Source organism: Pezoporus occidentalis, unplaced genomic scaffold (assembly GCF_034315485.1).
Source record: "Pezoporus occidentalis ecotype Australia unplaced genomic scaffold, CSIRO_AGI_Poc_V1 ctg104, whole genome shotgun sequence".
Classification (NCBI taxonomy): Eukaryota; Metazoa; Chordata; class Aves; order Psittaciformes; family Psittacidae; genus Pezoporus; species Pezoporus occidentalis.
In genome coordinates this window covers 1,463,574-1,484,482 of record NW_026912822.1, presented here as the reverse complement: position 1 = coordinate 1,484,482, position 20,909 = coordinate 1,463,574, and the positions used below count along the sequence as shown (strand labels likewise).

Genomic DNA, 20,909 nt, shown 5'->3' with positions numbered 1-20,909 from the left:
GCTCAGTTACAGAATGGAGCATGACATCTACTTTACTACACTTTATGGGTTTAACAGCTGTAGCAACCAAGATTTCTAATGACACGTTCAGCAATGCATCACGTAAGGAAACTAATCTGACAGCGCCAGGTCACTGAGCCAACTTACAAGTTTTTAAGTGTGTTTATTCTGCCAAATTTGCTGCCCTATTTACTGGACTAAAGTGAACAATTTGCACTGTGTTCATAAAACTCCGTACTTGCCTCTGTTTTGGCAGCTCAGATTCTTTTTCCCTGTTATGCTGTTATTCTGGGAACCATTTGGTTCTTCTTCTTTCCCCATCCTCTCTGAAAACCCTTTGAAGCATTTCCCACAGCATGTATCCCAAAAGGGGGTACACCATAGGATAGGGAAGAGGAGGGACTGTAGCTGGGAGGAGGTGCTGTGGACACAGGCAGAGATGAGGGATGGAGCAACTGGGAGAAGGGCCCACAGCCGTCTGGAAGATGCTGGTTGCCCAAGGGCAGAGGGAGACTGTGGCTCTGGCTGCTCACTGCCTTTAGGCAGGAATTTGTATCCCAGTCACTTGCAAAGATCGGGATCACTGTTACTTCTCCCTAGACTCAGAATTACAGCTGATAGCAGGAAAGTCAGTCCTAAAAAGCGTGAAACATGAAGACTGTACCCTGGGGCTGGATCCAGGCCCACTTCAGAGCCACCTGAGCAGTAACCTTCTAATCTCTCATCTTGCCAGTGGGCTGTGTGCTTCCACATTTTCCATCCTCACAGCACAGTCATCCACTGCCCAGACACAGGCAGATGGATAGCAAAGGATGGCTCTCGTCAGGGGTAAATGAGCTAGTTCTCCTAGAGGTTCAATACTCACAGATGCATTCTCATTATCCCTGCAGCTCATCCAGGAGTCCAGTCCAGCAAGCTTTAAATCCATTCCCACAAACCCTTTCCGTGGGACCAGTGAAGAACAATTAAGAACAAGTGTTTTGCCAGGTCTAAATTCACTGCAGAGAGTGCAGCACTTCCACTGACAAATACTCAAGGTCTGCAAATCAGAGGAGGCAGAGAATGCCCTAGGTATCCTTTTAAGACAGGGGGGAGATACCTCTTTGTTTTTACAAACATTGATATGAAACAAGGTCTTGTAAACAAATAATGTAATGTGTGACCCTTTTATTAATGTGTTAACCTCTGCAATACAGCAGCATGTGCTGCAGTTTATTTTTACCTTTATTCGTATCTAATGAACATTGCAAATATATTTATCAACAGGTAATTTAATTGCTCTTTTCCAGAAAATACACTGCCCAAAATAATCAGTTATTGTCAAAAGACAGTAATATTTGAGGCAGAAACATGCTGAAAAATATTCTTAAGAGGCAAGACCATTCACTGTTTTAACCTCCAAGTGAGATACTTCCTAACTGGTGTTAGGAAGAAATAACTCTGTCATTTGTGCTCCTACTTCTCTTTGAATTCCCTATTTCTCTTTTTTGTTTTAGAAACACAGGAAAAACATGTCAAGAGAGATCTGGAGCCTCATGTCCGACTCCACACCACCACAGACAACCACATCACATTTTCTTTTCTAGTTCCATCTTGAAATGAGTTAGTTTTATTCCCCCCTCCCTCCCTCCTGCAATGTTCTGAATTCATAATTACCTCATGGGACAAAAAGACGGTCCCATGAGCTTGCCTTGAACCCTATCCTTGTGTCAATGTTATCCTTTAATTTTAAATAGCTCTTTTTATTTCCTGTTATTTATCCCAATGGTGCACTACTAGAGAAAAATAAACAAACAAACTAACCCACCCATATTCCTGCTCAGCTTTAGCTTTGTTGGTGAAACAAGGCAAGTCTGTTAGTGTTTGCTTGGCAAAGAGGAGCTTTTCAGTTTCCTCTTATAAGGTCAGCTCTTCCCTCTGTGTGTGCGCAGGTTTTCATTCATTTTTTTTTCACTGTGTATGACCAGTGTGGCAGATGCATTGGGATTTTTTTCCTTCAGTGCTTTGTAATGCCCTTTCTCCTCAATGCTTTGTAAATACTTTTTTAGCTATACTAGAACTACGTCAACTGTGCTATCCTAGGATAAGCTTTGCCTTTCTTACAGCCCCCTTATACCTAGTCCCAATTATCCTACAGAAAGCAAATACCCCAGGTCCTTTCTGTCCCCTTTTGCTGAAACACTGGAGGGTTTATAGAATAAATTGTAGCTTTTTATTAAACTGATCTTTATTATTTGGTATCTCCAAGTTACGCATTGCTTCCCATCTTAACAGTTCCATCCTCCTCCATGTCCCCAGTGCCTCCCACAGCCCATCACCTGTGTGTTCAGCAGCACGTTGTGTTTCAACGCTATTGCTGCATCCTTGTAAGCGCATCCTTGTACTTTCTGTATGAACTCCTACTCTGGCTGTTTCTGATGGAGCACCATGGTCAAACCCTTCAGCAGAGCCTGGAAATTTTGGGTCTGTGCTGATGGTTGTTCTGCACAAGACAAGGTACCATTGGGGAAACCTGTTGTTATTTCAGCCTGCTTTTCATTGTAGTCCACTTCCCTGCCTTACAAAGTCACAGGATGTTTGGGGTTGGAAGGGACCTCTGGAGATCACCAGGTCCAACCTCCTGCCAAGGCAGGGCCACCTATAGAAGGTTACACAGGAACACATCCATGGTGGGGTTTGCATGTCTCCAGGGACGGAGACTCCACAACCCCCTGGGCAGCCTGTGCCAGGGCTCTGCCACCCTTAGCGTAAAGAAGTTCTTCCTCATGTTGAGGTCATTGCTCCTCATCCTGTTGCTGGCACAACTGAAGAGTCTGGCACCATCCTGTTGGCACCCACCTCTGAGATACTGATCTGCACTGATGAGATGCCCTCTCAGTCTGCTCTTCCCTAACTAACTAGACCCAGCTCCCATAGTGTCTCCTCATAGGTGAAATGCTCCAGATCCCTCATCATCCCTGTGGCTCTCTACTGGACCCTCTCCTGTAGCTCCTTGTCTTTCTTGTCCTGAGGAGCCCAGCACTGGACACAGCACTCCAGATGTGGCCTCTCCAGCGCCGAGTAGAAGGTGAGCATCACCTCCCTCGACCTGCTGCTGCCGCACTCCTCCCGATGCACCCCAGGGTACTGTTGTCCCCCGTAGCAGCAAGGGCACACTGCCGGCTCAGTCAACTTGACATCCACCGACACTCCCAGCTACATTGCTTTCCCTTTCCGCGTGCAGTCCGATATGGGGAGGGGGGGGAGGAGGAGGAGGAGGTGAAAACAGCCACCCCAGACCGAACTCCACCGGGTTCCCGGGCCGAGCTCCCGAACGGTGGTGGGAAGCCTGAGACCCCGATACCTTGAGGGAGGGGAACCGCGATGCTTGAAGGAAACAACACCGCGACCGTTACTGGCGCTGCAACCGCCCCGCCCGCCGGTTACCTCACGGCGGAGAAGGGCGGGGCGCGGCGCGGGGCGGAGATAAAGGGCGGCAGCGGAGCGTGAGGGGTGCGTGCGGGAGGCTGGCGCGGTCACTCGGGGTGCGCGGCGCGGCTGTGCTGACCGGTGAGGAGCGGGGACGGGACGTGGCGTGGCGGCTCCTCGGGTCCTGGCTCCGCTGATAAGCGGGTTCTCCTCGGTACAAGTGGTCGGTGATGCTAAAAGAGGTTGCTGTTGTTTAAAGCGGCGCTTTTCCGCGTGCGGGTCGTGCGTTGCCCGTTACGGCGCGGCAGAGCCCGCTCGCCTCTTCTCTCGGGAGTTGAGCCTTTCCGGCCTCCGATGCTGCTGGGGTCTTTAGGCACCGTGGTGTCACAGAGCCATGCTGTCTGCGGGTTTGTTAGGTGTTGGGGTCAAGTTATACCTCTTATAGGGGAGAAACTGCCGCTGGAGGGTGGTGAAGTGCTTCACTGTGTGCCAGAGGTGAAAGTATCTTGTTCTCATTTCTTTTGCCTCTGATTTGAGGTCTGCATCCTATAGAATGGGTATACACTTGGTATTAAATAGGCAGTGCCTGTCTTTGCTTAAGAGTTAGCTGCTCCCTGGTGAATGAGCATCTTGTGAGCACTTCCCTGGTAGTGGGAAGGCTTGGAGTAGCCTGATCTAGTGGAAGGTGTCCCTGCCTGTGGCAGGGGGTTGGAACTGGAGGAGCTTTGAGGTCCCTTCCAACCCAAACCACTCTGATTCTCTGATCTTCATTTATCAGATGATCTTGTGATGGAAAATATCAGTGGTGAAACAAGAGGCATCCAAATACATTAAAGTCATTAAAGACCTGTTGTCGCTAATATAAGCCTTGTAAAGCAGGCAAATGTGAGTGATTTAGGGCTGGGAGGCTTGATTCTCAGGTTGATAGCCTGAGAATTAAATTCTCCACTGAACTGGAAATGAAATACTACATCTTCCTCCTATAAGGTCAGCTATGTGCAGCATTGTCCTGGGTGAGGATCACCCAGCAGAGCCAAGTGTGCATGGTGTGGTGGGAAGTATAGTGTCCTTTCTGGTTGCTGTGTAGGCTGCATGTGTTGCAGCTGCCAAGGAGGCTACGAATGGGAAGGATAAGAAGGAATGTTTTCAGAGGTGGTAGCTGAAAACACTTGTAGCTTAAGTTGAAAGTCACGGAGGACACTTGTGTTCTTTAGTGATTTGAAGGATTTAATGGAAATACAGTGGGTTTACCATGAAAATGTACTTTAATGTACTTGAAGCACCTGAGGGCAGCTTCTGGCAGGCTGGATGTCAGGTTTATGCTGTGTGGGAGCATTAAGGATTGAGTTTGAAGAACCCCTTGATTTGTCCTGATTTCATCTTGTGAATCACAGGTTTGGTTTTGTGCCTGCTGGTTCTGATGTGACCCACAGCAGCAGAGTTTGTAATGCAGCAGCTCATGTGCAAGGACTGAAGTTACTTCCCCAGGAACATTTTTACCTTACTGTATACTTGATCTTGGATTTGACTCTCTTTGGAGGAAGTGACAGGTCAAATGAGCTGCTCCAAAATTAAAAGCTGGAAGAGGACAGGAATGAAATAACAGCTGCTCTCTGAATCTTGCTTGAGAAGCGTTTCATGTACTGTGCTGTTACATGTTAGGAGGCTATACAGTTGGGCTTTAAACAGTTCTTGGTAGGCAAGAGTTAACTGGCTTAAGTTCGACTAGACTGACCTTGGCAGCTGCAGTCTTCACAAGTACTTGGGGCAGAAGGAGGTGAGGCCTCAGTTTGTAGCTGTCAGGAAGCACCTGGCCACAGCAGAAACCTGTAATGTTAAGTGTATTAATACCAGTAGGAGTTGGGTTAACTGTAGAACATGCGTATCTACATACTTCAAAACACAAGCTTCTTAAGCACAACATCTTGTCAACTGTGACAAGACTCCTTAAAAAGTGCAGAAGTTCAGGTGAGGCTGTGACCAACTCTGGCCAGTGAGGTTCTCAAGTCCTTAGTATAACACTGACATAATACACATGTGGCAGCTCTTAGAAGCTTGTTTTTTTTTCTCCACAAATGAGCAAAAGGTTGGGGCAAATATGAATATTTTCCCAAAGGTAGTTTAAGAAGGGTGAAGAGTTGTATACAAAGACTGCAGTGCAGATTGAATAGTTGTTACCTGACTTTGCAGCTGGAATTCTGTCCAGGATGCTGAACTGCTGTAGCTTTTTGCAGGAGTAAGGTGTACTTGGTCTTTATCCCAAGAGTGGTAGATGCTGGATGGTTGAGAAAGCAAAAATTTCTATGGTAAGGAGGAAATCTCTCTGGCATAATTAAAGTGCTTTCAGTGGGCTAGATGTCTAAGCCCTGAGACTAATAGCTGAGGGTCTTCCAGTTGGAGAGAGCAGTTTGAGCTTTATGTGTAATGGAACAAGTTCAAAGCTTAGCTTTCAGAAGTGTTTTGTACTTACAGCTCCTGTGTCTTCAGCTGGTGCTGCAGATGATCTTAAACTTAGCTAAAGCTTATATGTCATCTTCATTGATAATTTCCCTTTAATACAAACTGCTTTGCTTATGTACTGAAGGCTACCTCACCAAAAAAAGGACAGTGACACATCAGTGTTTTGTCTGCATCAGTAGAGAATCTGTGCATCATTTCAGCTGAAAGGCTTCCTGATAATTATATGTACATAGAATTATTTCTGTTTATTTGTGTCTGTGTGTAGACAGAAAAGCAGAGCCTAGAATATATCTAGGAGTCATACAGAAAAGTCTAAAAAAGGTCTTAACTTGTCTTTTTTTGTATATATTTCACCTCCCTACAGTTTCTTTGGAGAAGAAAAATCTTAAGATGGCAGGCAAAGGAAGTAAGACAGACTGCATGTCATGCAGTGTACTGAACTGGGAGCAGGTCAGCCGTCTTCATGAGGTTCTTACAGAGGTGGTTCCGATCCATGGCCGAGGTAACTTCCCAACACTGAAGATCACTCTGAAGGACATTGTTCAGACAGTTCGGAGTAGGCTGAGTGAAGCAGGCATTGTGGTACATGATGTCCGTCTGAATGGCTCTGCAGCTGGTCATGTCCTAGTCAAGGATAATGGGCTGGGATGCAAAGACCTGGATCTCATTTTTCAAGTTTCTCTTCCAAGTGAGGCAGAGTTTCAGTTAGTTCGAGATGTGGTGTTGCGATCCCTCTTGAATTTCTTGCCAGAAGGAGTAAGCAAGCTGAAAATCAGTTCAGTAACACTGAAGGAAGCCTACATCCAGAAGCTAGTCAAAGTGTACACAGAATCTGACCGTTGGAGCTTGATATCACTTTCTAACAAACATGGTAGGAATGTGGAACTGAAGTTTGTAGACTGTATACGACGACAGTTTGAATTCAGTGTGGACTCCTTCCAAATCATATTAGACTCCCTGCTCTTTTACTATGACTACTCTGAAACCCCCATGTCAGAGCACTTCCATCCAACTGTAATTGGGGAGAGTATGTATGGAGACTTTGAAGCAGCTTTTGATCACCTCCAGAACAAGCTGATAGCTACCAAAAATCCTGAAGAGATCCGTGGTGGTGGGCTTCTTAAGTATAGTAACCTTTTAGTGCGAGACTTCAGGCCCATGGATAAGGATGAGATCAAAACATTAGAGCGCTACATGTGCTCCCGATTCTTCATAGACTTCCCAGACATCCTGGATCAGCAGCGTAAACTAGAGACCTACCTCCAGAACCACTTCTCCAAAGAAGAGAGGAGCAAATATGACTACCTCATGATTCTGCGCAGGGTGGTGAATGAGAGCACAGTCTGTCTCATGGGACATGAACGAAGGCAGACTCTCAACTTGATTTCTCTGCTAGCACTCAAAGTGCTGGCAGAACAAAACATCATCCCTAATGCCACTAATGTTACCTGTTACTACCAGCCAGCACCTTATGTTAGTGATGTAAACTTCAGCAACTACTACCTTGCAAGTGCTCCTGTGCCATACAGCCAGTCGTATCCCACTTGGCTGCCTTGCAATTGATTGCTTGAGTGTTCTTGAATGGAGGCTACTGAAGGCCAAGATGCTGAGTGTATATAGACAAGTAATTGTTAGAGGTTTTTCTAATGGAAACATGACTGCATTGGACTGTCCATTTCCTGGTGTGTGATAGAAATATGCAACCAGGTGACCTGCTATCACTATATATCTGCAATTTCTGAGAAGCCTTATTACCTCTTCATTAGGAGAAGAGAATCGACAGCCAAGTATTAAGAGGATTAGTTAAAAACTCTGTACTAGTTCTGGAAGTGGCTGTTAACATATGATCTAAGTGGAGTATTCAGTAAACTGGGCTAGTTAATCGTAAGATGTCTTGAGCAGAGAAGAAGCCACTTCTGGAGTAGCAGCAAAACTGTTTTCTATTGCCTAACCTCATTATTCTATACTTCCTCAGTTGAAGTTCTGGCCAACTTTCTGTTGAACTAATTGTGCAAGAGTGGCTCGTGTCGTGCTTGGGCTGCTTCTACTTCCTGGCTGTGTAGAACTGGTAACTGTTTGTTTTGTAAAGGACCTAAATGTTGTTTCTCATAGTACCTAGGCATACATGGTCCTGTGTCAAGTTCAAGATTAGTTTATTGGAAGTTGAAGATGGATTAGTAAGTCTGTCTTCAAAGCATAAACTGGCTGAGTTTTTCTTGAGTACATAAATTTGGAAGGTGGCATTTCTAAACATGCACCAAAATACAGCCTAAAACTTGGTAATGTGGGAAGTCCTTGAAATGAGGAATTGAAGCCTTAAATAGAATTGGAACCACAGCTTGATTGGTTGAATCCAGGCTCAAGATAAAGCCTTTCTGAATGCATCCTTCAAAACCATGTTTGTCACAGCTGGAAAGTAGCACAGCTCTTGCATTTAAGTTTGCCCCAACTTTCTTCTTCACAGGTCCACAGCAAGCAAAAAAAGAAAAGCCACCACTAAGTTGCAGGATGATGTGTACTCCTGCCACAGCACAAATTCCTAAAGTGCCTCTAAAATAAAGTTCTTATTGTACAACTTCAGGCAGGTCCTGAAGGCTTGTCTTTCTGCCGGCATTTAGGGGTTGAGCTTTGTGGTTTATCACTGTCAACTGGTTACGGTATGTGATGGTATTTTGAGTGGTTAACGTAAAATTCTTCTTCTTTATTGGTCTTAACCTTCACTTGAAGAGGTATATAAATCCTCAAAAGAGCTCTTCACAGAAGCTGTATGTGTTGAAAGCCTATTCCAGTTTTCAGAATATCCTCTAGAAGAGTATGTACTCCCTTGGAGGGGTAGGGGGCTGACCTTCCTAAAGGATGTGTGCTGAACTTGCTGCTTTGAAACTCCCGTGCTTTATAAGGAAGGTTAAAAATACCCCAGTTAATGTATATAGTGGTATTAAACTGGTATATTAACTGGATGATTTTCACTGAATTGCAATAGTAAAATACATGTAGCAAATGATCTTGAGTTTTCTTTGCTTACCAGAGAAGTAGACTAAAAAGGCAAATATAAGAGCTGTTTAATACGTATTGGTGCAATGTTCAAGAATACCTGTTTGCTAAACCTTTTTTATGACTTCTAGCTGTTTCTGCAAGCTTGTGAGACCAAAGTGGCTGATCAAACAGATGATTTAAGATGAGAGAAGGTAAACCAGACAGGAGGTGAAACACCAAGGTACGGTGGTTGTTCAGGGTGGAAAACAGTAGCAGTGCAGCACTTAAATGGCAGTAAAAAACCCTGCCTGTTCCTTATAGGACCAAAAACTTCTAGTTACATTGCAAGTTCTTTCACTTTTCAGAACTACTTCATAAAGATTGCCTGCTTAGAGCAGTGAGGTTGCTCTTCTGTTCAGACTTCTTAATTTAGTTTAGGAAGTTGGGGAGGGATGTAGCAGAGTATGCTTTAGCTTAATCTTTTTTTTCCAACAGTCTTGTAAGCAACTTCAGTAGCAAATAGACGAATAATTTGGTGTCCTCTGTGTAGTGTTGGGTTTGTTTGGGGTGGGTTTTTTTGTTTTGTTTTGGTTTTGTGTTTTTTTTTTTCTGTTAGAGGCTTCCTGAGTAGCCAGCTAAAGGAGCTAAACTCAAATGTGAACCCAGCCTTTTTTATTAACTGTGGATTGGACTTGGTGTAGCTTACAGACAACACACCTCTCACCCAAGGCTTAGACTATTTGGAAGGCTTTTTTAAAGCTAGCATGATGCCAGTGTTGTCACATGCGTTAAACTTAGTGCAGGCTTACTGCTGGAATGCAAACCTAGGCATGAGTAACTTTGGCATGCAAGGCAATACTTGGCCTAGTATAAAGTGTTGCTAGAAAGAAGGAACTTTTTTTTCTTAGGACTCTGTAATTGCTATCATCCTTTAAATAAGGTGTTTTTAAAGCCAGCCTGAGCTATATCCATGGAAGAAGTAAACCATTGCCTAGAGGCAATGTTTGATTCGCATATCAAATAGCCTAGATTATGTATCTGTCTTGTTGTGGCTGGTTTTTAGAAACTGTTCCTGTACATCAGCTCATGTGGAAGAAGGGGTCAGAGACTCAGGAGTCCTCACAAGCTTCAAACAGACTTGTTTTGCTAGTCTTCAAATGCCTTGGCGGCTGAATGTCTGGCCAGGTGTATCCACTGGAAGAGGAAGTGCTAGAAAAAGGGCTCTAATGAATCCCTACTGAGATAGAGCTATGGAGAATTTAAGCTTTCTGCTATAAAATTCTACTTTTGCTAAGGTAACTTCTTGTTGAGGTCTCTAAGGAAGCTTTATGTTGAGTGGCTGCTTACTGAACAGCTGACTTGGTTTAAGCTTTGCAGTACTGCTGTGCTCCCTGTTTCTGGCATATTAGAAACATAAATGCTTTGTAGCCTGGATGCTAGATGTTAAGTGCTTGAATAGTTAAAACTGTATCTGGAAGCTACACAGCACTGCATTGGCCCTGCTGTATAAGGGATTGCTGGGATATGGTCTCATAGCCTTCAAAATAATCCTGGTTTGGCATGTAAAGCTGGAGTACTCAGTAGCTTTTCATCATTGTGTTGCAACCAGGCTACCCCTTTCTGTTTCAAGTTGTCCTAGCAGCTTTGTGTTGCATGTGGCAGTGGCTTAATTTGGTGTGTGCTAGCGGGTTTGTGTTCAGGTCTATGGTGGTCCCTGTAGCAAGGAGTAACATGAGAATGAGCACTAGGTAAGTTAAAAGTGATGACCCTAGGCCAAGTCTAGGCTGCCTGCTTAATTCAGTCTCCCTTTAGTACTTGATGATGCCTTTGCAAACCTGCTCTTTAGTCTGTAGACTGCTACGCTTATTGCATTCCCTCTGGCAGTGATATCAAAACAAAGCTGTAGTAACACTAGAATGCAAGTCTAGTATCAGTGCATCATTCCTCAGGACTAGGCTTCTGATAAACTAGACAGTGTAGTTTAAAATAGCTATTTTCTTCCTGTAGTTTATAAGCTCTGCTGGGCTAAGCCAGTCTGAGGTTAAGCATCTGTGGTCACTATTTATTGCCAAGCTCCTGCTTAACTTACAGTTTACTGGTATGACTTCTTCATTGTAAGAGATTAATCTTTTTATTTGATAAAGATGCTGCCAAGGAGACCTAGTAGTAGACTGGATGTTAGTCACTTCGGTAAAATCCCTGTGCTGCTGATCCATGGTAGCTCTGAAAAGTTGTAAGGGAAAGCATACTTCATGCTCACTGAGCTCAAGATTGAATTGTTGCTGTGTTTGTCCTTAGCTAGTTCAGTCAATCACTAAGATGGAGGTTGAAGACTCCTGCTTGCTTTCAAGTAACTGTTTTTTTTTAAAGATCCTCACACTTTAACATTCATAATCCTGTCTACAGAACAGTAGGTAGTATTTAAATCTAGTCCAAACACCTGAAGCTTTTTATTGAAACTTAAAGACCCATATCTTGGGATTGAGTTCTGGGGTTAAGCATTTGGTATGCCTTGTGCCTAGGCTTTATGGGCAGATCACTAGAATAACTACTAATGTTGGTAGTGATCTCTGCTTATTGCTATATGAGTGCTTGGGAAAAGGCCTCACAGAAGAGAACTTGGACAAATTGCTTCAATTCTAAGCTGTCAGTGTACTGATGAGACTGTTTTTACTATTCCTCTCAACTCATTCAGTCAGGTTGCCGTAATTGTTGAGTGCAGGAATAAGCAATAAATTGACCATAGTCACTGGCAGCTTGGTCAAATTTGGGTATTGGGAGAGCCAGATGGATTGTTATACTTGTAGTCTTTGCCATCTAAGTCTTAACCATTTGTTAAACTTGAACTATATTTATGTTCTTTAATTTCAATGAAACTAGTTATAAGGTGGGATGCTGGGCTGTAGTTGTAGGAGCTTTGGGGAGAATAGTTGGAGCACTCTGTTTTTTCTCAGAAGGTGATTTGCTGAAGGATCTGGATTGGGCTTGTCTCTGATTGAAATTGCACTTTCTGTTAAAATTTAGAAGGCTTTTTTTTTTTTCTATGTTTATCTTTGTTTTTTAACTATTAAAAGAAGTCAGCTCTGGGAAAATCCTTCTCATACCTCTTTGGAAGAACTTAGTTGGGGTTTTTTGGGTTGGGTTTTTTTTTGGCTTTTTTGTTTGTTTGTTTGTTTTTAAGCTGGCAAAACAAGGTACTAGAAATACTTGGATTTGTGATGAGCCCAAATGTGAGATTGATCACAGTAACTTTGTCTACTGTTTTGCACTGTGGTGTTCACTTTCGATTCTTGGAATTTGGGGTTTGGACCTTGATGATTCTGAAATTCTTGTGCAAATAAACTTATGCTAAACATTGCTTGCCTCAAGTAATTCTTGCATCTAAATTAATGCTGACAAAATATTTGGGGAGCTTATTGGCCTGTGTGTGTAGATATGCTGGGGGGGAAGGAAGAAATAGTGATGGGATACATAGTAATGCTTGGGTTTAGATGTTATTCAAGGTACTCTTTTTCTTCATGAATGTACACATTTGCCTCAGCTTACTGAAGATTAGTCAGTGAAACATCTGTCTTTCACTTGCATTATAGTGGCATATTTTAGTCCATTTTTGCACTGACCATTATCTGACCTCAGTTTGAGTTTAGGACTGCCTCAAAATGTTTTAGGCCTGTTAGTGTCTGGTCTAAGCTAGAGCCTGCCAGCCTGTTCTGTGATGCGCTCCATATACTACTCCAAGTCGGCGGCTCCTTCAGACCTCAACTTGTGAGCCAGGCAGCTGAGACATAAAGTCAGCAGTTGTTCTTCAGGCTAGCTTGCAGGTTGAAAGACTGTGCTTTCGCTGTCTGAAGAACTGGTGCTTCTCCTGGGAGTGTGTGGCAGTCTACTTGCTGTTCCTTCTGCTCTAGGATTGAAAATAACTGTGCTGTTATTTCCTCTCCAGAGCTCAGACAAGCTCTAGCCTCTCAGTTAAGTAATGCTGGAGAAATTCTGGTCTTCAGGGCCTTTTAACACCTGCAGTGGAAACTTCTGTGGAGATCAGCAGAGGCAGTGTGATCTCATGGAAGTAATTGTGAAGCTTGTCTAGTCCTTTTTCAAAGTGTAACTGCTTCTCTCTGAACTTAAATGGAGAGCTGATAATACAGCTGGGCAGCATAAGCCATCTGCTTGTCACCTGAAACTTCTTCACCTCAACTACTGGGTTTATGTCATCATAAAAGCTTCAGGGTTATTTTGGGTAACATCCTTAAGTTTCTAGAATACCAAACTTAGCTTTGCAGGGTCAGATACTGAAACAGAGAAAGAGCTATGCTTAAGCAAGTGGTGGTATGTACTCTTTCAATTCTCTAGGGAATGTACATAATGGTAAAAATTGAGAAGAAGAAGAAAGCTGTTCTTGCTCTTTTGCTGTTGTGTTGGTGAAAATGCAATTACAAGTGTTCTGTCCTGTTGCAGTTCTAGAACCTGGCCTTTTCCATGCTGTGGGAATATGAGCTCAGTCTTGTGATGGGGTGGGAGAGGCATTAGACAAATGTTGTTCTAAATTGTTGCTATTGTTCAGGCAGATGTACTTATTTCCTTCCTTCCATGATGGAGTAGTTAATACTTTTGAAATTGGAGTATTCAGTGTGCCTTTCCGGAGTAGATGCTCCTGTGAGAGAAACAAAGACTTTTCTTTGTATGCCTGCTTATTTTGAATACTGCTTGTTACAAATCAGTATAGTTAGTTCACTAATACACTAAATAATCAAAGTTACTATTTTCAACAATAAAATAGCATTAGTATTTCTCCAGCAACTTAAAATGGAGGTATATCAAAAAGTGTAACACACCACCTCACTGTGGGTGTTAGACATAGTGGTTCTGCTTTACTGTAGTAGCAGTGCTGCAATCTGTTCTGCTTTGTCTCAATGAGAGAAAGATGAGCTCCATATCCTATAAGCAAGACTGCCTGGTGAAGGGAGTAGTTAACCTGCCAAGCCTGAGTAATTTTCCTAGTAGGAAAGAGTTGAGTCATATTGCTGGAAAAAAGAGAGTCTTGCCAAGAACTGTGGAAAGCAGCTGCTAGATCCTAAACTGGTAGTTCACATGTACATTAAGGAAAGCTATACTGCCTTCCCCAGTATTACCCACTGACTCTCAGCTGAAGAGAAGGATTGACCTTAGAGCAGCCCTTCAGTTCTTGAGAGGCCTATAAGAAAGCTGAGGAGAGATTTTTTTAGCAGGGCCTGTTGTGACAGGATGAGGGGTGATGGTTTTAAACTACAAGAGGCGAGATTCAAGCTGAATGTGAGGAAAAAGTTCTTTACAATGAGGGTGGTAAAACTGGCACAGGTTGCCCAGAGAGATGGTGGATACTCCATCCCTGGAGACATTCAAGGCCAGGCTGGATGTGGTTCTGGGCAACCTGATCTAATTGAGGATATTCCTGTTCATTGCAGTGGGGGTGGAAGAGGTGAGTTTTGAAGGTCCCTTCCAACCCAAGTTGTGATATGGTTCTATCCAGCAAGGCAAGTCTTCTGAGTGTGTTGGATTTGTGGCACAGGCTGGTCCCTTTGTGGATGTGCTTCTCACTTCAGAGTTGATCATCCACCTGCAACAATTCTCTTTTCCACCCCCTTTCTCTCTTAAACTGAAAGGTATATTTTGTGCCTCCCAGAAAGGTATTCAGTCTTGCCCTAAAGGTGCTCAATAGTGGCAATTCATCATGTACTTGGAGAACCTGTTAGAATATTTGATCGTGGTCATTACTGAGAAATTCATTTGCATTTCCATATTGGTGTTTGAACTTCATCTTTGACCTGCAGACTGCTGCATCCTTATCAACAAGGCTGAAAAGTTCCAGACTCTCTCCTGTTATCCACTAATCCCTTCAGCTCCTGGATGAACTGTGGAAAATGAGCTTCATGTTGTATATATTGGACTTAGAAGCTGGAAACCTTTTCCTCTGGAATTTTGTGGTTCCTGTTCTTCTCACAACCCAGCACCAGTTGCTAGCCCAATGCTCTACGTACCACAGATAAAAAGTAGTGCTAAGATTGCTTCTCAACCTTTTGATGTCTGTGTCCACAAACTGTGCCTGTGCTTTTTACCATGGCATTGTGGCATGCTAAGTGCTTGTGCTGAGTCAGTTATTTGTGGTGATTTCAAAGTTCATCTGCTGCTTCTCAAAGCAGCCTCTCCCATCTGATGTTGACATCATCTGTGCTCCTGGTTGCCAGATGGAGTATTTTGCACTTGGTGGTATTAGAAAAAAACATTTTGTCCAAATCCTATGGGTAAATAGTTGCAATGTAAATGGACAGAGAAGCTCCTCTTCTTAATTATCTACTGCCTTACTGACTTAAGTGTTGCATGGTGCCTGGAGATGACAGAAGTGCTCACAGGTTTGCATTGTTCTTGCATACAGAAGGGTGCACAAGGTTGTTGTGGGCACTTTGAAACCTGCAGGTGGTTTAAAACCAATGTCAGCACAAAGTACCCAAAGGTACTGAATGCAGGTTATTTTGGGAGTATTTTTTTCCCTCTGTAAATAGGGGTAGAGACAGCAAAGAAAGCTTATATGCTGTCACTGCTTAACAGCCCTTCCTCAGTCCTTTCCTCTGCACCCTCATGTCTAAACCACTGTGGTGACAAGTATCCCTGGGACAGCAGTTCACAACATGACCAAAGCAAGGAGCTCCATGTTTCTACTCTTGCCATCACATCTGTTAGTCATCACAATCATCTGCTTGCCTGTTTTACTGCTCATGTGGGGCTCCCCAAATGTTGTGCAGCCCTGACTAATTGCCAGGACTGATGTAGCTCTCTAGACCTCATGAGCTCCCTTTCACTTTCTTCTCCTGGGCAGCTTTAGTTAACCAGTTTAGACTGGGGGAAAGTAAGTTATTTTTGGGAAGATATCCTGCCGTCAATTCCTTTGCCCAAATTCCATGTGACACCAGTGGGAGTTTGACAATTGCTATGAGGGGTGTGCTAATGGCCTGGCAAACCTGAATGGCTGGGCTTGTGTGTTGCAGCTGCACTGGAGTAAGTTTCTGCATCCCTGTTTGATTGGTGGGAGTAACGTGTGGACGGGGCTCAGCCTCTGGCAACAAATTCATGGAGTTACTCCAGAGAAATGTTGCTCATAAAAAATCCCCCAAACCAGCATCTGTTTTGGAGCAGAGGAAACTTTGAATGTAAAGTAATATTCTAGCTAGGTATGTGCATGCTTTAAATTGATGCTTAGCCTCCTTCCTTGCAGTGCTTCTCTGATAGAGGATTCCTACTTACTGCCATTTCCCATACCAAAAAATGAGCCCTGAAGAGAAGCAGCAGCACAGTTAGTTAACACAGGGACTTCCTGGCAGGGCTAGGAGAAGGTATTTTGGAAGCCTTGCTCTAATGATAGGGTGGGAAGGGAAGGGGATGTGGATACTACTGGAACATGTCAGAAATTGAATAGAAGGATGTGGGTGTTTAAAAAGCCCCACACAGATGAAATAGGGAATGCAGTTTTGAAGTAGAGGTGACCATCTTCTCACAGGCATGTGTGACTTAAAACTGCAACATCATGCCAGCAGAACTTGCAGAGGGACTGTGTTATGCCAGTGTTTAGGATGCTCTACACATGTAATTTGTAAATGCTCAATTGCAATGTAAAATCACAGCGGTACATGTTCTGTTCTGTGTATTGTATCTCCTCAGCAGTTACTGTGTGAACCTTGGCCTTTGTTAGTATAATTTTTGCTGTCTGGTTAGAAATAAAAGATTACTGTAAGGGTGTAATTGCAGCCGTGGTCAGGAGTTTCAGTTGACCAGGACTTCAATTTTGTTTTAATAGCAGTTGAAAACATTGGTTTAGTTGAAACAAGAAAGGAAGTTTCTCTCATAAATAAGACTTCATTAACTAGCAGTGTGCTGTTTGATGGCAGTGGTCTTGCCTTTAACTGTAAAAGCTTGTGAAGTTATGACTTTTAGTTCCGAAACAGAAGCTTTTGCTCTGGAGGCATTTTCTACCTGGTTACTGATTTTACTTACTGCTAATGAAAAATAGATGAGTAGCGAATGGTCTCTGGTTCATCTTGGGGTTCCTTTGACTGACTTGCAGTATTGTAACACCAGCTCATTGTCAGATTTTATGTTCACTGCTGAAACCTCCAGATCCCAGACTTCACTGAAAAGTAGTAGTAGTACTATTATAATGCATTGTGCTATTATACTATATTATAATATTATAGTACTATATATAGTACTATAGTACTATTATAATGCATAATGATCTTGAATAAGAGAAAATCTGCAGGGAAAACAATCTAAACCTCGTTTCTTTATGACAACTGCTCTTGAGGCTGTTTCAGGTGTGCCTGATAGATTACGAATGATGTCTAATTTGTAAGAGAGACCATCTCAGAGGAGGCTGTTCATTGCAATATATATTACACTGTAATATATCACAAATAGGCTGCAATGTAATAGCACTGGCTCACGGAACTGTTTGAATCAGTCTGACTTAAATGATGACATTTTATACCCATTGAAGTGATACAACTTTTAAAAATGGTATCAGAGAAGCCTGCAGAAAGACGTTTAAGGTCGGGGTGCCAGAGCTGTCTGGAAGCCTACAGCTGGCAGTGAGCGCTCTGCATCTTGAGATGATTTCTGTGCTTGGGCTATTTCAGAGAGGACCCCAGGGTGCTGCTGAGCACCAAGCAGCAGCAGCACAGGAGCTTTCAGTCCCCTGCCATATTCACTGCTTAATGATACGAATTAAGCAGCAAGTTAAATCTTACCTCCAACTTTAATCAGGCTCCATAGCAACCTAACATACTTGTTTTATTTTTCCAGTGGTTTAATTTCCTTTTTATTTCCGTAGTGATGGATTCTTGAGAATCCAGACATGCCGGAATGCTGGCAGAGTATCTAGACTTCATCCAAATCTTTATTCTCACAGTATAGAGTTAGCAGAGGACTCAAGCACGGAGAAAACAAGGCATGAATACTGTATAAATGTTGTAAACAAACATATAGAAAACTGATTTTAATGTTCAGGAGACCCTTATTATGGAAAATATTTTAAAGAGCTAAAAAATCTTACTTTTATCATATAGCTGCCATTTTAATTTTTCCTTGGGTAGGTGCCAGAGGTGGCTGGTCTCCCAGATGTCATCTGAAGATTCCTTGTCATAGGTGTTAAGGACAGCAAAATGTAGGTATCGCTACTATTCAGGCTAATGTTTTACTTCCTGTGCTCCAGACTGAAGATAATATTTATCTTTTAAAATCATGGTAAGATATTGCACAGGCTCACAACAATATTTTTCTTTCACGAAAGATCACATATACATTCTTTTCTAAAAAAAGATGCATTGAAGCAAGCCTAGAGGTTTATTTTGGCAGGGGGTTCCTGACGTACAGCCACCTAAAATAAGTTGCTTGCAGGATTTCACACAGGGTCGTGTCTGCGCCCAGGGTGTTATTGAAGGATGGGGCAGCCTGTGGTGCTGGTGCCTGGCTGCAAAACCTTGTCTGGTGCTTTCTGGCTTGTGATAATTCAGCTTTGGGTTAATTAGGGTCCAAACTCGGTCTCCAGTTAACCTTTACAATAGTGCTTCTACAAGGGGTTGGTGCACCAGGCATTAGCTGATGTTGATGCAGCATGGGGGTCATAAGGTTTGGGGAAGAGAAAAGCTGTTGGGTGTACCAGAACAAGCTGCAAGAATGTGACTATTTCTGTGGACATGCTGTTTGTTGGCAGTATGTTTTGGAAACCTCTGTTCAACCCTGTCCTCTCTGCTGACAAGCTGTGCTGCACTGCAAGATCACTGGGCTCTAGGAATGTCTGTTTTCTCTCCAGGAACTAAGAAGATATCCTGGAGGGATTGGCTCAGATACCTACACGACAGACAACTGAAAAGGGTTGAAGAAGAGTCTTATCCCAAACTGCTAGAAATCAGACAAAAATACCAGGAATTTCCTTCCAAGCCCACTGGAAGCATTTCTTCCTTTCTGTGACTGTTTTTCTGATGACAACATGGGTTCTTTCTTGCAGGTTGCTCAATTCTCTTTCTGCACAGTGTGTCAAGGCAGGTGTTTGCAACTCTTCTAGCCAAAGGTCTGCAGGGAGCAGGGTGGAGATGTCTCCTGCAGGGAAGAGAAATCTTTGCACCATCATCTCCCACTCTCCCCTACAGTTGAGTGAGCCACTTGACTTGGCTTTTGTTTTTCCATGTCTGTGCGTGTGCCAGGAAACCCTGCTGCGATGGCAGGAGCAGAGGGTTCAGGGGAAAAGTCGGACTCTGAGATCAGAGCTTTATCGGGGAATGATTTACATCTTTTGAGCATGTTTAACCCATGCTCTTAACCATTTTTTTCCCAATTATCTTTGGTCCACAGTTGAGTGAAGTCATTGGACTTCAAGGACTCTCCTGTTTCCAAGTGAAAATCACTCCAAAATGACTCCAAAACATTTGGGGGCCAGAAGGAGAAACCTAGTCAGTGCTGAGCAGCAGCTGGTGACTATACAGATGAGACTGGTTCAGCCAAGAGCAGTTCAAGGGTCTGGAAGCTGGTCATGGAATATCCAAGCGATAACCATTAGGATGTGAAACAGGGTGTTCCTGCTAATGGTTTGATATGTTGCGGCGTGTATCTCTAAAAGCCTAATATCCCAACAGGAGGAAATTCTGAATAAGATGGGAAAAAATCTTTGTGGAAAAAAAATAAAACCCCATTTTCAAAGGGGAAAAAGTTCTTTAGGAAGAATATTTTAGGTAGCCAAAGAGCCCTCTTTCCATGTTTGAGGGACAATAGCTTTAGCTAAAAGCCATTGTACTGAACAGCGACAGCAGCAAGTTGAAGCAATATGTGCAGGATATTAGATATGGGGAAAAAAGCAGTAATAGGTGGCATTTGATGTAAATTATACTTCTGAAGTACAAAAAGATATCAGGAGGGGATGCTGAAAATGGATACATTTTGCTTAAAGATAATGTGACAGTCTTCAATTTTTGGAACTAAACTTACTGTGCTGAGGACATGTACCGTGCTGATTTTTGGAAGTAAGTCTGTTAGTAAAGATTCAAAAGGATAGGATAATCTTTTCTGATGGATGTTTGGAAGGGAGGGTGACATGCTTAGATGACATGCTACTCTTGAGCCCAGTAGCAATAGGGAAAACTTGTGAGAGTTGTTGGCTGGAGAGCATTCTGGTCTGCTGGTATTAATGTTAAATCTTGAAATACTGGGTAAATTCCAGGAGAATGAAAATATATGGCCTCTATTCCAAGAGGAATAAGAGGGAGAACCACATAAATCATAGAATCATAGAATAGTTAGGGGTCAGAAAGGACCTTAAGATTATCTAGTTCCAACACTCCTGCCATGGGCAGGGACGCCTCACACTAAACCATCTCACCCAAGGCTCTGTCCAGCCTGGCCTTGAACACTGCCAGGGATGAAGCATTCACAGCTTCCTTGGGCAACCCATTCCAGTGCCTCACCACCCTCACAGTAAAAAACTTCCTCCTTATATCCAATTTAAACTTCCCCTGTTTAAGTTTTAACTTGTTACCCCTTGTCCTATCACTACAGTCCCTAATGAAGAGTCCTTCCCCAGAATCCTTGTAGGCCCCCTCCAGATACTGTATCCTCATCTCTGACTCCAGTTTTACAGGTTAGTGGAAGAAATGCCTTGTACATGTGAGGGAGTAATCCTGGCATGTGAGGACTCTTTCACGTAAGCTTTGGAAGATAGTATGAAGTGAGGTCAAAGGGGAAGTGTCATACTGCCTTTAAAAGATAAGAATTAGAAAGATCTTCCTTTTTCTGCCATGGGCTTCATGGGCTTGTTCTGGCTGTGGAGAAGGGAGGGGCTTCCTATATCACTGCAGGGCATGAGGTGATGCAGACTCAGATCGGCAGCTTCAGGTATAAGGTTCCTCTGCTGCAGTGTGTTTCTGCAGAGCAGTCCCTACTTGCTTCAGTCACACGTGAGAGGATCTAGAACTGAGTTAAGGATGGGCGATACAAGACTTGTCACTTCACCTGTGTCACCAGCATAAGGGGTTCAGAAGCTACAACTG

General features: G+C 43.3%; 1 protein-coding gene across 2 annotated transcripts; it reads left to right on the top strand.

Annotated features, from left to right (window-relative positions):
• Window positions 1-3,400: 3,400 nt before the first annotated feature.
• TENT5C (terminal nucleotidyltransferase 5C) lies at window positions 3,401-12,201 on the top strand. 2 transcript variants are annotated; one of them, XM_062618305.1, is made up of 2 exons: window positions 3,401-3,549; window positions 6,233-12,201. In XM_062618305.1, exon 2 carries the CDS (start codon window positions 6,259-6,261, stop codon window positions 7,429-7,431), a length of 1,173 nt encoding a protein of 390 aa, XP_062474289.1. In that variant the 5' UTR covers window positions 3,401-3,549; window positions 6,233-6,258; the 3' UTR covers window positions 7,432-12,201. The 2 variants fall into 2 exon arrangements, with proteins under 2 accessions (XP_062474289.1, XP_062474298.1); XM_062618314.1 differs by lacking the exon at window positions 3,401-3,549 and adding an exon at window positions 4,138-5,362.
• Window positions 12,202-20,909: the final 8,708 nt, after the last annotated feature.

Excerpts from the sequence above, each read along its gene's own strand:
- TENT5C (XM_062618305.1), top strand. The coding sequence starts at position 6,259 with ATGGCAGGCAAAGGAAGTAAGACAGACTGCATGTCATGCAGTGTACTG.